Source organism: Copadichromis virginalis, linkage group LG5 (assembly GCF_057382275.1).
Source record: "Copadichromis virginalis isolate Kocher_CV1m ecotype Utaka linkage group LG5, C_Virginalis_male_GT1.1, whole genome shotgun sequence".
Taxonomy (NCBI): Eukaryota; Metazoa; Chordata; class Actinopteri; order Cichliformes; family Cichlidae; genus Copadichromis; species Copadichromis virginalis.
Window position 1 is genome coordinate 29392915 of NC_140622.1, and position 14093 is coordinate 29407007.

The 14093-nt window shown below is 37.2% G+C and overlaps 1 protein-coding gene across 1 annotated transcript in view; it reads right to left on the reverse strand.

The window, feature by feature from the left end:
- Positions 1–3345: 3345 nt before the first annotated feature.
- Positions 3346–14093, reverse strand: part of grip2b (glutamate receptor interacting protein 2b) — a 173028-nt gene continuing 162280 nt past the window's right edge. The window contains exons 21-25 of the mRNA XM_085457259.1: positions 12630–12744; positions 11800–12013; positions 11445–11653; positions 9902–10048; positions 3346–9646 (exon numbers count right to left, since the gene is read on the reverse strand). Of these exons, the coding sequence (XP_085313385.1) occupies positions 9488–9646; positions 9902–10048; positions 11445–11653; positions 11800–12013; positions 12630–12744 (844 nt within the window). The 3' untranslated portion in view covers positions 3346–9487. The remainder of the gene's footprint in view (positions 9647–9901; positions 10049–11444; positions 11654–11799; positions 12014–12629; positions 12745–14093) is intronic.

Below are 14093 nucleotides of genomic sequence, written 5' to 3' on the forward strand. Positions count from 1 at the left end.
GACTTTAATATCACCAGCCATTCCCATTTTATTATGGTGTATCCATATAAATGGCCCACCCTGTATTTACAGTAGTGGTTTGTGGGAAATACTCCTAGCGTTTGCAGACCTGGCAGACTGTGTCAGCAACTTTATTTTCATCCATAACAAACATATTTAAGCTTTTGTTGGCTTCACAGAGGCAACCTGCTGAAAATGCTTAATCCAGTTTATACTTACCTAAAAAAAAAAAAAAAAAAAAAAAAAAAAAAATCTAAGCTCTTAACTACTAAAACCAAGGAAAAGAAAAAGGAAAAACATCAGGGACAAAAACAAAGCCCTCCTAAACTGAAGCTTGTTTCTAAACAATGTCACTAAGCAGCTCCGAGAATCTGCTGGAATCAACCTCAGTTTATGGAATATTTTGACCCAAACATCCGTTTCACAGTAAGAGGGTAAAGGCTCAGACATCCTGGTGATTAATAGAAGCTGGCTACTGAACACATTTTTCCCAGACTGTAATTTTCCTTCAATCACTATGGTTAAATGGGCCTTTTTTTATTTAATCAACTAACTATTCCCATGAAAATATTTACATAAAAGCTTTATAAAATACTGGTTTGTGTATCCCATTTAAGCTTCAGCAATCAGAAAACACAAAAAGCTCTTTCAGGCACTGTTTGAATCAGGAACAGTCATGGATCCTTCCTCATTTTACATTTAGTGATAATTTTGACCAGGAATGTATCATGGAGATATATCCATGCCGATTATGGTTATTGCTCTCATATGACTCAACAAAAACATAGAGGATGTTGGTGGCATGAAACTGCTGTACAGGGACATGAATGTTAATGCTTTTGTTTTGTTGCTGAGCTTTAAATAAGAAACACAGAGCTGTTATTTCCATTCCCTGTCTGGCCTTTTCCAAGAATAGACTTTTCTGTTGAGAATCTTTTTTTTCTGTTTTATCTTCAAGGCAGTTTTTTGGCATTGACACAAAGCAAAAACAAATGTGTTTTTTTGATTAGTGTTTCATGTTACTTTTGCCTTTTGTTCTGCTAACAAAAATAGAAGAGAACAGGAAATGGAAGGGCTCTGAGGGATGAGAAAAAAATCAAATGAGGACAGTTTTGATCCCAGGATGTTGTGGTCACTTGAAAGGGACAAGGGCACATCTTATGTACTTTTCCATAGCCTATCTTTGTATAATCAAGATTTGTGACCTGCATGCTGGAGGAAAACTACTCCAATATTGTTTTTTCACTGTAATACAAAACTTACAGATATGGAACTTCAGTCATCACAGGTCGTTTGCTTACTCCTTATATGTTTTATGTCCTCAGCTTTAAGCTATTTTCCACCACTGCTTTTGAATGTTTAAGCACATGTGAATATAACAAAGTGTGCACTGGGCACTAAAGTTCTACCCATATGTTATTGCTTACTATGTAAGCAATAATGTGTGTGCCTGACTGTGTGTATGCTAACACTTTTTTGCATGTTGTGTGTTAGATCTCTTACATAACAGTCGACTCATGGGAATAATTCCGTCAGCAAAAGCAAAATGTACAGTAGAAAACACTCTTGCATGTGCAAAAATACCCATGTTGTTTGTTAGAGTAAAAATGTACAGAGTTTTCAAAATAGAAATACAGACATAAACTGGTTCTAATACATGTCTTTTTTCTAAAAACGGAAACAAGCCTTTCAAAAGATCCATATGCATGTCTCAAGGAACCAAACCAGGATTGAGGTGCTGGAAACAGTACTAAAAGCTGAAAAGGTATATTGAAATCAAAAAGTTTTACAGGTTGAAACTGTGAGATTCTAGAGTGGGGTCAGTGACAGGGGCAGGCAGGTGATTTCTTCAAACACTAAGCTCCACAGCTGTCTCATCATCAATGTCTCTTTTAGAAACTAAGGGCAAAAAGCATCTGTACAGAAGAGAGTGACGTAAGTTCAGGACAAAACAGATTCAAAAACAGTTAAAAACACAGAGGAAACAGGAAGGGTCTCCCACAGGACTGGAACAAAAAATTTCTAGCTGGGAAACATCAAATGAGTTTTGAATCATCGGGTTTCTGGGCCGTTTTAGATGTACAATCATAGGATTAATGATAGGTGCCATGAAGATCATGGAATTATGGGTGCATTCCACCCAAGACAGTTTTGAGCTCCAGGTTGTTTAATTAGATGAAACAGTATATTGTGGGTTGCCTCCAACTCCTAATTGGTCCTTTCAGTTTTTGTTTAAGTCTGGAGATAGAAGAGAAGCAGAAGCTGGAGGTGAATTGAGGTGAATTGTGTACCCTGGTCAGACAACGTCCAGTGGAATGCCATGGAGACTGAGCATAAGGCTGAAGGCAGCTTGGGAAGGGCTATAAAATGAAAAGCCCTGGAAAAACAATTGATTAAAGTTGGGATGGTTGTGTTACCTGTTCATGGTTACAGATACTGTAGGTGATAAAAATCCAATACAATTTGGGACCATGGATGTCCAGCTAAGGATCTATGTAAATGAGCTGATAGACAACGGAAAGTCTGTGTTTTAAGCACAAACAGAGTAGGGACAGACACATGTTGTTACACATCCCTGACTAGGCCTGTCCACTAAAAAAATGTCCAGAGGAAAGTAATTGTGTGGTTACACCTGGGATAACAAGTGAACTTAGTAGTGTGAGCCCAATGAATTACCTGTAATCGAACTGATGAAGGCATATAAATCGTATAGGGTGGTCTACCTCCAGGATCAAGTCCATTCTGTTGGGCAGTATAACCATTAATTCAATCTCTTAGATAAGGGATCTAATAACACAAGATTATGTGCTCAGAAAAACAGTAAAACATAGAGTAACATGAAAGGCTGTCCAGTTTCACATTGGGGGACGTTTACTTATTTCACATTTTGTCATGTTACAGCCTTATTACATTGTGGATTAAATTAATTTTTCACCTCAAGATTCTACACACAATACCCCCATAAAGATATGAAGTGAAACACTTATGCTTGAAATGCTTGCAAATTTATTTCAAATTTCTGTCTCCCAGTAGGACGACTGAGTCCCCAGCCTGAGCACCCCCAAGTGTAGGTGGTAGAAATGTGATTACTCTGCTCCATTTTGTGCTTCTCTAGGAAGCATTACCTCCACTGCAAGTTTGCTTTGGGGTGAAGAACCAAAATTAAACCTGATCTCTTTAGTTGTAAAATGAGGTCTTGTTCAAATTCCCTGGATAGAAAATTTTTGCATATAAAGGTTTGATTTAAGGAGCTTATCCTGACCAAAGATAATCTCTTATGAATGTCCATTGTTTTCCATTGGTCACAAAGATTTACCAAAATAAACACAATCCACACATCCAACATAAAATTAGACATTTTATTTTTTTTCTTTGCAATCTTTTCTTTTCTCAAAAAGAGAAGTATAGCAGTACACTCTTTGTTTCTTAGAAAATGAAACAAACAAACAAACAAACAAACAAACAAATCAAAATGACAACAACAAAGTTATACGTTTTATTTTTCATTTTGTATTTTCTTCCTATGTTTTGGAAGAGCATACTGTCATAGAAAAATACTATATTACATAGAATAGAACTTTACACAGTTTGGAAAAAAAATACACAATATCAATGCGTACATTATTAATAGCCCAGTCCAGAACCGTAGCAACTTTGACATCCAAACACATATTAGGCAAAAGAACAAATCAAAATATCTTTAAAAAATAAAGCATGAAACATAATTAAAAAAATAAACACATTAATAAAAAAAAATAGGAACAAAGACTGGAGACACTGACATTTCCTACTTTTGAAATGTGCAGCATGACATCATTTTCTCAGTTTCAAGTCATAATTACGCTGACTGCAACGAAGAAGTCAGTGTTTGTGTTTATCATTGAGCTAAATAGGTTAACTGGCTAGATATCGGAGAAGAAATTTAAGTTAGCTCATCAACAACTGTCATTAAACAGGCCAGTAAGCTAACAAGACATCTTATTGACTCATTGTATAGTTCTCAGCAACAAGCCTACTTATAGCTGGTTAGTTTAAGTAGGTTTGTTGCTGCTCACTTATTGTGGCAAGTTGTGAATAAAATGGCTATAAATAGCTGGTTTGGGTAGTTTTGCTGTCACAATTGTATTTGTTATTTATGTATAACTAATGGTCAGATTGGTAGGTGCTATAGTTTGCTAGTTGTAACAACTTGCTAGTGTTCAGCTAACATTATTTATCTGTTACTGGTAATTTTCTGATTTGTTGAGTTGACAAGAGGTGACAAGATAATGTAGTTTCCTTGCAGCCATTGAATGTTTTGCTACCCACAGTTTGCTGCAGCTGAGGCTCTCCAATTTAGACACTGCATGTTAAAAAACAAAACAAAATGCACACCAAAAATAAAAATAAAGAGCCAAAAGATTGATGTAATGTAACACAAATATTTGACTGTAGTCTCCCAACCAAAATCATGAGTACATGACTGGCTTACGTTGCACATTGACAACTCGTGCGGTAGAAAAAGCAACATGTGCTCTCTCCCCTACAGGAACTTGTTATAGAAGCATAAAGTAATTACCCAGTAACATTTACCTAGTTTGGCTTTCCTTACTGCTCAATAGCCATGAACTAGCATCCTCTGGTCAGAAGGTGAATCGCCCTTTATTTAAGCTGTACGACAAGATTAACCATGTTTACATTGTATATTTGTGAGGGACTGAGCAGGCGTGGGCTTGTGAAAGGGCTTTACTTTAGCTGATGATGTAATATATGGTGGATTATGTAATAACTTATCTAATGTACTGAAATCGCTTAATGGGTTCAGGGGAGTAATGCCAACAAGCTAGTCTAATAAAATGTGGTACATTACCATTAAATCTTCACATGAACATTTTTATTTTCCCCAAAATCGAAAAAGCACAGGGAATTAAATAACATTTTTTGTATTATAAACTTATCCGCGCGGAACAGTTGTTACGGTTCTGGATTGGGCTTTAAACTGACATTTGACCCAAAAATGCATAGGGAGTATACATGGCCACATACATACATAAAAGAAAAAAAACAAACAAACAAAAAAACAATTCAGAAGGCTTTTCTCAGCATTTTCATTTTTTGTTGCTTTACAAAAGTTTGTTCCATTGTACATGAAAATACTTACAGTGCATGGTATTCAACAGTGTGCTTTATATTCAGCAGTAAGTGCTTGGAGAGAAGTAAATGTCCCTTTTTTGTATGTGTGTTGAGTTTACACTATTTTAAGCCTTTTCCGGTTTTTGGAAATAAAAATATAAAGGTCCACAATCCTTTAAAACCTCACTACTGTACAATGAAATGTACACAAATTAGTTTACACACACACACAGACACATACACACAAACACACACACACCTCTGAAACAGTGTATGCCCAGAAGTAGTGGACATTTTTTGCACATACATGTATTAGACAGAGAAACGTTGACAAATAGAAGTCTTCTGTATATGTTTTGTTATTCACACCCATACAGACATGGAAATTCTTATAGGGTGCCGCTGAATTCTGTTACATAACAACATAAGAAAATGGTAGGAACAGGGGTTGTGACTCTCTCAAAGTTGAGTTTTTTTTGTTAGTCTTGTCGAAAAAAAAATGCTGTTCTATTACTCACTTATAATAATATCCTTATACTGACGATGTATCCATCATATACTCCATATAGTTTTGTTCACCATAATTCATGCTAATATGTGTACACACACAAGTGTGCAAAGGATGTTTAGATTTGTTTTTTTCCTCAAAAAGGACAAAACCTTTATCTTGCAACTTGCGCATTTATAAAATACTGCAGTAAAGTATTTAAATGTTAACTAAGAGCAACCCATACATAGATGAGCAGTTTCTTTGAAATTGTATGGCTTCATCATGTCTATCAATAGGATTAAAGAAGACAAAGAAGTGAACTGTGGTAAGTTCTTAGAAATATTTGGATGATGCCAGTTAGCTTAAAGTGTAAAAGATTGGTGCTGTTTTGGTGGAAAATGGTAGCAAAACCAGAGATTGATTTTAGTTTTATTCTGTTTACTGCAATTTATTTAAGTTAACTGCTACTTTGTAGAATTTAAGCACCTACTTTTGCACAGCACATTCATAAACTGCCAAGATCAGTAGGAGGGAACAAGAGCCAGCCCAATTTCAGTTAATCCAAAGATAATTGGAGCAAACACATTTTTGGCAGGAAAAAGAAAAAATCATGAGAAATTAGGGGTCTGAAGGAAATGGAATTAATGTCTGGGGTTGCAAAACTTGAAACTTGAAGACTTGTAAGTTCTAAAGTTTCTGTGTGAAGGGTATTTCAGTGCTCCAGCTACTTTGAGCATTCTGACTATTGTTAGTCGGATGCACAGTGCCCTTGATTATAAAATCAAGCACCCTGAAATTTAGTTTTTGGGAAAGTCAAACCCAAAACAGGTTAGTATGATGGCTGATGAGTCACAGCTTATGTTGACACAAAGAAGAATAAATCAAATTAATAAATAAATTGCAGCTGTACAAGATGATGCTACAGCTAGGACTAGCTCTGTTAAATATTAATGGTGCACCACTCCAAACTAAAAAAAATGCTACTTGTTGTGCTTCTGACCTGATGTACTGCCTTTGGCCTTGGACACTGTAGTCTCATTCATTAATGAGGCGTCAGTGGTGTAAAAATACAGATTGTGTGTCTAACCACATTGCAGGTGTAAGGTTCTAGTTGGCTGTCTCTTGAATTAGAAATTAACATTCCCTTAGCAGTAGAAGTAGAAATATACTTAGGGCTTTAAAACTATCGCACAACTAAGATCAGGTTTAGTTCAAGAAGGGATCTGTAAGATGTGACAAGGTTGCTAATCAAAAGTTAGCAGGGGAGGCTTTAGGAAGAAGAGAAAGGTTTACTATTTTCCCAATAGTCAGCATTATGTGAACTGATTAGAATCTTGCACTAATGAGCTGTCAGTCAAGGAAACCACAACACTTAATGTTGTGGTGAAGGTTAATAGTGGGTAAAACCAGCTCTCAATCCTTGACATAACATTTGGCACACACTCTGTTCAAACTAATGTTTGTTCTTAGTTCAATTTTGGATCCATGGTGAAATTGCAAATGAGCACACACAAGTAGTCAGGAATGCTCACAGTGCTTCAAAGGGTGCTGACCATTAAAGGATAGTGGCTCAGTTTAACTCAGGCCGAACTCTGGAAATTTCCAATTGCACCTTGGAATAGAACCTGCTGATACACTCACATACAAATTACACATCATAAACAGACATTCATGAAAGACACAACAAAATGGCTTGATAATAAATGCATAACACACACTGTACGGTTTCATTTCCTTTGTTATCAGAGCCTTTTGTGTAAGAATGTGTGTGTCGGAAATTTGTCCATAGTCTGGCTTCACCAGCAACCTAGTGTAGTAGGTCTGATAGCAGATGATGCTATTGACTTTGTTCATAATCTTTGTGCAAAAGGGCGAGTGTTACCAATAAATCCAAACAGCAGTAGTGCTCTATAGCTATTATTTGAATGAACTGTGTGTCCTAGTTTAAAAGGCTGTTAAATTAAAAGCCACAACAAAGAGAATGTTACTTCTTTATGACTTGTTGCTTGTTGTTCCCACTGCCTTAACATCTATACAACAGCATAAATGATCCATGACAATGAGACTCTTCAATAATTGAATCTTCCTCAAGGACCACATAGGGTTTAGTGGTGAGGCTGCAGATCACAAGCAACTGTATACCACTTCCTTATTAGATGTGTAGAAGAAATACAGATTATATAATAAAAAAGAAAACAAAAAATAGAATATTATCAAATATTCCAGTTTGGTAATATTCCAGTTCTGGAACATATCGGGAACAACTGTGTCTTGTCTCCTCTGTAAAATATGGCGGCATGACACTCGGGCATTACTGCAGAAGGCCCACAACCATAAATGCTGATCTCATGCTGGACAAATGAAAACACGATGATTCATACTTATAAGTGATACTCCAATGGAAAATTATGAATATTTTAATTCCTATAGATCCTCCTAAATCACACTTGTCATTGTGTTGACACTGCCTGCTATTGGGAACAGCTTTATTCACTGCTTAGGCATTCTTCTCCAAGAATGGTCCCAGTGGCTCACAGTATATATTAGTTTTGAGGTCGCTGGTAAGTGAAATGATCCTTTTGTTGTTGGATTATATAAATCAGACTTAACATCTTAAAATTAAACTAGCTGCTAGTTAATTTATTCTGCGGCACACATCCTTACACAAATATGCCAATAAAGACAAACAGATGTTACATTAAATCACTCTGAGCCTCAAATCTAATAATTTTGCGATTTGAAATGAATTTGAAATGCTACTGTTGCTTGACATTGTAGTCTTGCAATGAAATATGATGAGGTGAACCCAGTGATCTCAGACAACTATTGATATAGTGGATAATGTCATAACATTTGGCACATTTCAAATGCAGGTAGATGTTCTTCGTTTGGCAGTACAGTTTGTTCTGGGGCACAGCCACTCATGCTCATTTATGGTGTAGCAAAAGCCGTGATTGGTCAATTCCACTTAAGACACCATTTTTCATTGGGAGCAGAAATTACGCCCTTCCCTCCTTTCACTTTCATTTTATGATAGCATGAAACAAAATAACAGTTTGGCAGTTGTGATGGCATCACTGATGACATCTTCATAAATCAGCGTTGTGATGTCACCAAAGTGACATTATAATGTGCAGCAAGATCCAATAGAGAAGTCTGCCTTGAAAAAAAGAGCTATACTTGACCACTCCAGAATTTTGTTTTTTTCTTGGTAATGTCAAGTGAGCAGCAGTGTTTGAGCAGAATCTTAGCAGCATTATGAAATTCTAAAGTGGCTACATTTATTATAGACACACTCCCATTATGAACTGTTTGTTCCGTTTTCTGTTAGTACTTAGTAACCTTCTGTGAAACAAATGGAAACCCGAAACTGAGAATTTTTCTCCGGTAAAATCATTTACAATATTGTATAAGGCAGATCTCTCAGGTGCAAGTACTGTAGGTTCATGGGAGCATATGGCCTTGCAATAAAAACTGAAATAATCTTACCCGTATTGCAGGTTAAAATGAGTAAAAATGGCTATTTAAAGTGCCGAGTAAGTCATTGTTGAAATCGAAACAACACTGTGAGTCCAGCCAGTTATCGGGAGAGCTTTTGGTGTGTTTTTCTGTATTGTGGTGATGCTTTCATATAGACCGTACTGTGTAAAAGCAGTTCAACCCAGTGTAAATGGGATGGGGAGACTATGTGAGCATGCACGTGTTAGGATGTGTGTTCCAGTAGGAGTCTCTGTATTTAAACAGATATACTGCAAGCCGGTGGAGTGTGTGTGTGAGTGAGTGTGTGTCTGCGTTTTTGGGCCAGTTCCACTATGTATAAGTTTATGCTTCATCACCAGTTACAATATGTCTTCTGTATGTTTTGTGCACGTGTATGTATTTGTGTTACAGGTCAAGTGCGTGGTCTAAAGTGTTGTTATTGTCCTCTGGGTCATCATTGGCAAGTGGGTTGCGGCTGATGACCAGTTCAAGTCTGTCTCCTGCTTCTGTGATGAGAGGTACGGCCAGACAACAGTCAAAGTCTCTCGTCCTTACATGGTTCACCTAAATACAGTCAAAAAGATTAAGCCAATGGTTACTTTGGTAATTTGCATAACTGTAGACATTTTTAATTTAGCAAACAAAAAAAAAGAGGGGGACGTGAAGATAACTACATGTAAGCATAACAAAATATGATGTAAAGAATTTTTCCAAATGCTGAGGACAGAGTGAGCTTTTTTCTTTCTTCACAACAAAAAACTATATTAGAATTAGGGATGCAATGATGGGCAGTACACTAATTATTATCATCATCATCACCTGCAGGATCCTGTCATAGGGTCTAAGCCCGGCTCTGTCAGCAGGGCCATCAGGTCTGATCATGTTGACATAAACACCTTTTTCCAAGAAACCATCTGACACGCTAAAGCCAAAGTCATCACTCTCTGGGTCCTTTATCACTGTTACCTAGTGACAGAACACAAGGATGTGAGGTTGAGTAATAAAATGTAATTTGCTAGTATCTTGTGCTCCTAATCAAGACAACAGAACAAAAAGACTATTCACATGTCAACCCGTCTGATGAAACTGTCTCAAAATATCTGTTGTGTCACTGCAGGAACAATAAGTTTCTCTGTGGATGGGAATAACACTTGTAACCATGATAACTGCACACAAACATAAAGAAAGCTGCGCAACACATGAAATTTAGACAAAGAAATGTCACTGATAAATTAACATATTCAAATTTATTTAATCAAAGTACAAAAATTTGTCTAAATTAAAAGTTTTGTATGCAAATTAAAACCAAACCAACACCAGATGCTAAAATAAACAGATTTTTAGCCTGAGATCCAGATCCAATTCTAACTGGTTTAAGATCCCAAGCAGAATAAAAATGCTCATTAAACAGGACGACCAGAATAAATGCACACAAACTGACATTTATTACTTTAGGGTGGAATAAACTATTTTGTAAACTGATCCAAATAAATATTTTACCATGTAAACATTTTAACCTGATTGCTTTCTGGGTGTGTATTCGCAGCTGAAAGTTTATTTGTAATACAAGGTCCTAAAGAATAAACGGAAAAAACGATAATGACAATTGTGCTGATAATAGACGTCTTTCTTCAGTGAACTGCCATGTGCCACAAAGCAGGAACCAAAAGCCGAATAAATGGACAAAGCCATATAATATAATGGACAACTGTAAGATAAAGTCTTTATTATTGGTAATGCAATCCAGATTGTTTGCTGTACCTTTTGGATACAAAACCAAAAATGCAGCAGCATTATGACATTCATCTGAAATGTTGTATGATCGATTAACGAGGCACGACTTAAGGCTGTAATAGTTGTTCACTGTGATGTATTTTCTCTCTATGGATAAAACATGTATTTCTCATTCTGGCTCTGAGCTGTACATGTTTCACTTGGCCCTCGTCTCCTCAAATTGTGATTGTAAATTCATGGAAGGCTGAACTACATGTAGTCACTTGCATAACAGTTGCCCAGGGAGGCTGGGTATTTATACTGTATTACATAATACTCTGCACTGTAAAAAAGAACATTTCAAACCTCATAAGAGTAAACTAGAACTCACTATGCATGCTAGCTAGAAAGGGGATATTATTAAAGTTATTAGTAATGACAGTGTTTGACATGTCAAGTCAAAATGTGTACTTTAAAGTTTGGACCAGATACCAATGCTTACAAACTTTAACAGCAATGTCAGCTTGAATGGTTACATTGATATTTTTGGTTGAATTCTAATTATCTACTGCAAGTTTACCTAATATTCTCAATATTTCATCCTAACCCACATCAAAAACATATTTTGTCCAGTTCTCTCTGAACTCACTTTGTGAAGCTCTAGTGGTGTTGGTGACAGAATACCCTGCATCTCTTCTTTGATCCGACGGGACTCCCATGTCCTCTCTGATACTCTCAGTGAGGCCTTTGACTTGGGCTCGTGGTGCAGGAGAGGGGATTGGATATCTTGGTGAATGTGGACCCCTTGTTGTAGGTGCAATTCCTGGTTGAAATGGGCCTCCTCGTGTAGATGGGGGTCTGAGTGGCAAACATATTGCAAGTGTTTTTAACCAACTGTTTAACAAGTAATCCTTCTATACATGGTATAAAATGATACTTTACTATATTTTTCTGTTTAAAATTTGGAAACAACCACCCTTAGTTGTGTCATATCAGTGACTAACCTTGGTGAAGTTGAGCCTCTTCATGAAGGTGGGCTTCCTCGTGAAGATGAGCACCCTGATGGAGGTGTGTTCCTTGGTGGTGCAAGTTGCCTTGATGCAGGAGAGAATTTCGCCGCAATGGGCTCATCCTGCTGTGGGTCAGTATGGGCTCAGATGGAGGCTTGTTGACACCATCTACACCAAGACTGATGGCTGTGCCTGTCATGATGGATGCCTGCAATGAATTGAAACAAGTTGAGTTACCGCTTTGTAACCAACCATTTGGAGACATTGAGTGCTTGCCAATGTGATTGTTTGACAAACATTCATACGTTCAGCACAATTTGTTACTGGTTTAAATACTATTGGTCAGACTGGGCAGCATCACCTCATCCCCCGTCATAATGAACACTGGTGCTCCACAGGGGTGTGTACTGAGGCCTCTCCTGTACTCACTCTACACCTACGACTGCACGGCCACTAGCAACTCCAACATCATTTTGAAGTATGTGGACGACACTACAGTGGTGGGTCTTATCACCAAAGGTGATGAGACGGCTTACAGGGAGGAGGTCAGCGCCTTGACCCACTGGTGCCGAGACAACCATCTCACCCTCAAATACTAAATACTAAACATGCTATACATTAAAATAAACTGCAGATTAAACATGATGTTTACAACCATTAAAATATGAGGGTTCATAAAAACCTGCAACAAAACTGTTGTTAAAACCCTTTGACTCAAGTGCAAATCCACTTCAGTGAGCACTGTATGCTGATTAAGTCCAGTATTCATCTTTGATGCCAATTTTACACTTGAAGTCAAATAGTTGTGAAAAATACTAACTAACCTCTATTTCTCTTAGTAGTTCTGACTGGCCACAGGTCTCCAGGTCCTCCAGAGCTTGACACCAGAAACTGTCTTCTGGATCCAATAGAATGCCATCCGGTTGCTGGCCAATAAATCTGCCACACAAAAACAGACACACAAATAAAACAAGTTTCCACACCCATTTTGCTGGATTTTCTCTGTTGCTGAGTACTACAAAAGGGGAAAACCATGCAAAGCAAGACAAATATATTTAAGCTTTATCTTCATGGAACTGCCTTTTGATCACACGTTGTGTATTGTGCGAAATGTATTTTTCTCTTAAATATTTTATTATTATGATTATAATTATTATAATTATAATATTTATTTATCTAAAGTGCAGAGAATAGTTGGCTACATGAAAATGCAGTGTGCCTGATTTAGCACTGGAACTTTCACTTACAAAAAGACATTAAGGACACAGAATCTGTACACACACTGTCTGTATCTGTCATGGTTAAACCGAACAAAAGTAATCATTTAACCCAGAATGTCCCCAACTAACACGATTAATTCACTTTCATTGTTTTACTGATTTTTGTTTTTTTCCTCGAAAATCCCTTTCTCTCGCTGTACACCCTCAAAAGTGTTATGTAACTTTAACATGCTGACTAGCCTTAGCCTTCTGACTCATCACAGCTTTACACAGAGATACACAAAGACACAGGTACAACATATTCACAGTAGCACTGACTTCATGACTCAATCTCTGCAATGAGGTGTACCCTTCGCCATGAGCTCTTGGTGATGATACTGGCACAGTGAAACAGTGTTAAAGATAAAATCCTTTCTTGCAGAAAATAAGCTCATGCATTTTGAAGATCTATAGTGGTGAAATATATCATACCATTCCACACCATACCATAGCACTTTATTCATAAAACAGCTTTAGAAACATTAGCAGGGCTGACCAAATTGCTGTTCAATAACACCAAACATAAAAGACAAACACGGGCCAAAGGGTAAAAGATACAGAAAACAAAACAGCTTTAGAGTATATAAAAAGTAGATAGAAATCACAGTCAATTTCACACTGTGTCAAAGGATAGGGACTAAAAGTGAAGGACCTGTCTGAGCTGTGATTCCTAATCATTCCACAATATAATAATTAATATAGAACTGACATCACAAATGCAATCACTCCAAGGAGCTTTATATTGTCAGGTAAAAACCCTACAATGAAACAAAGAAAACTCGAGTAATCTGATTATCCCTATGAGCAAGCACTTGGCATCACTGGGAGGAAAAAACCTCTGGCAGAACCAGACTCAGGGAAGCACAGCCATCTGTCATGATCGGTTGGGTATGAGGAGAGGAAGACAGGACAAAAGATAGTGTTGATGAACCATAGAAACTATTATCTATGTCACCTTGAGGTCAAGGTCAGATCACCTTGACCTTGAGGTCAAGGTCACCCCATCATTTCTTTTTACTGCTGAGGGAT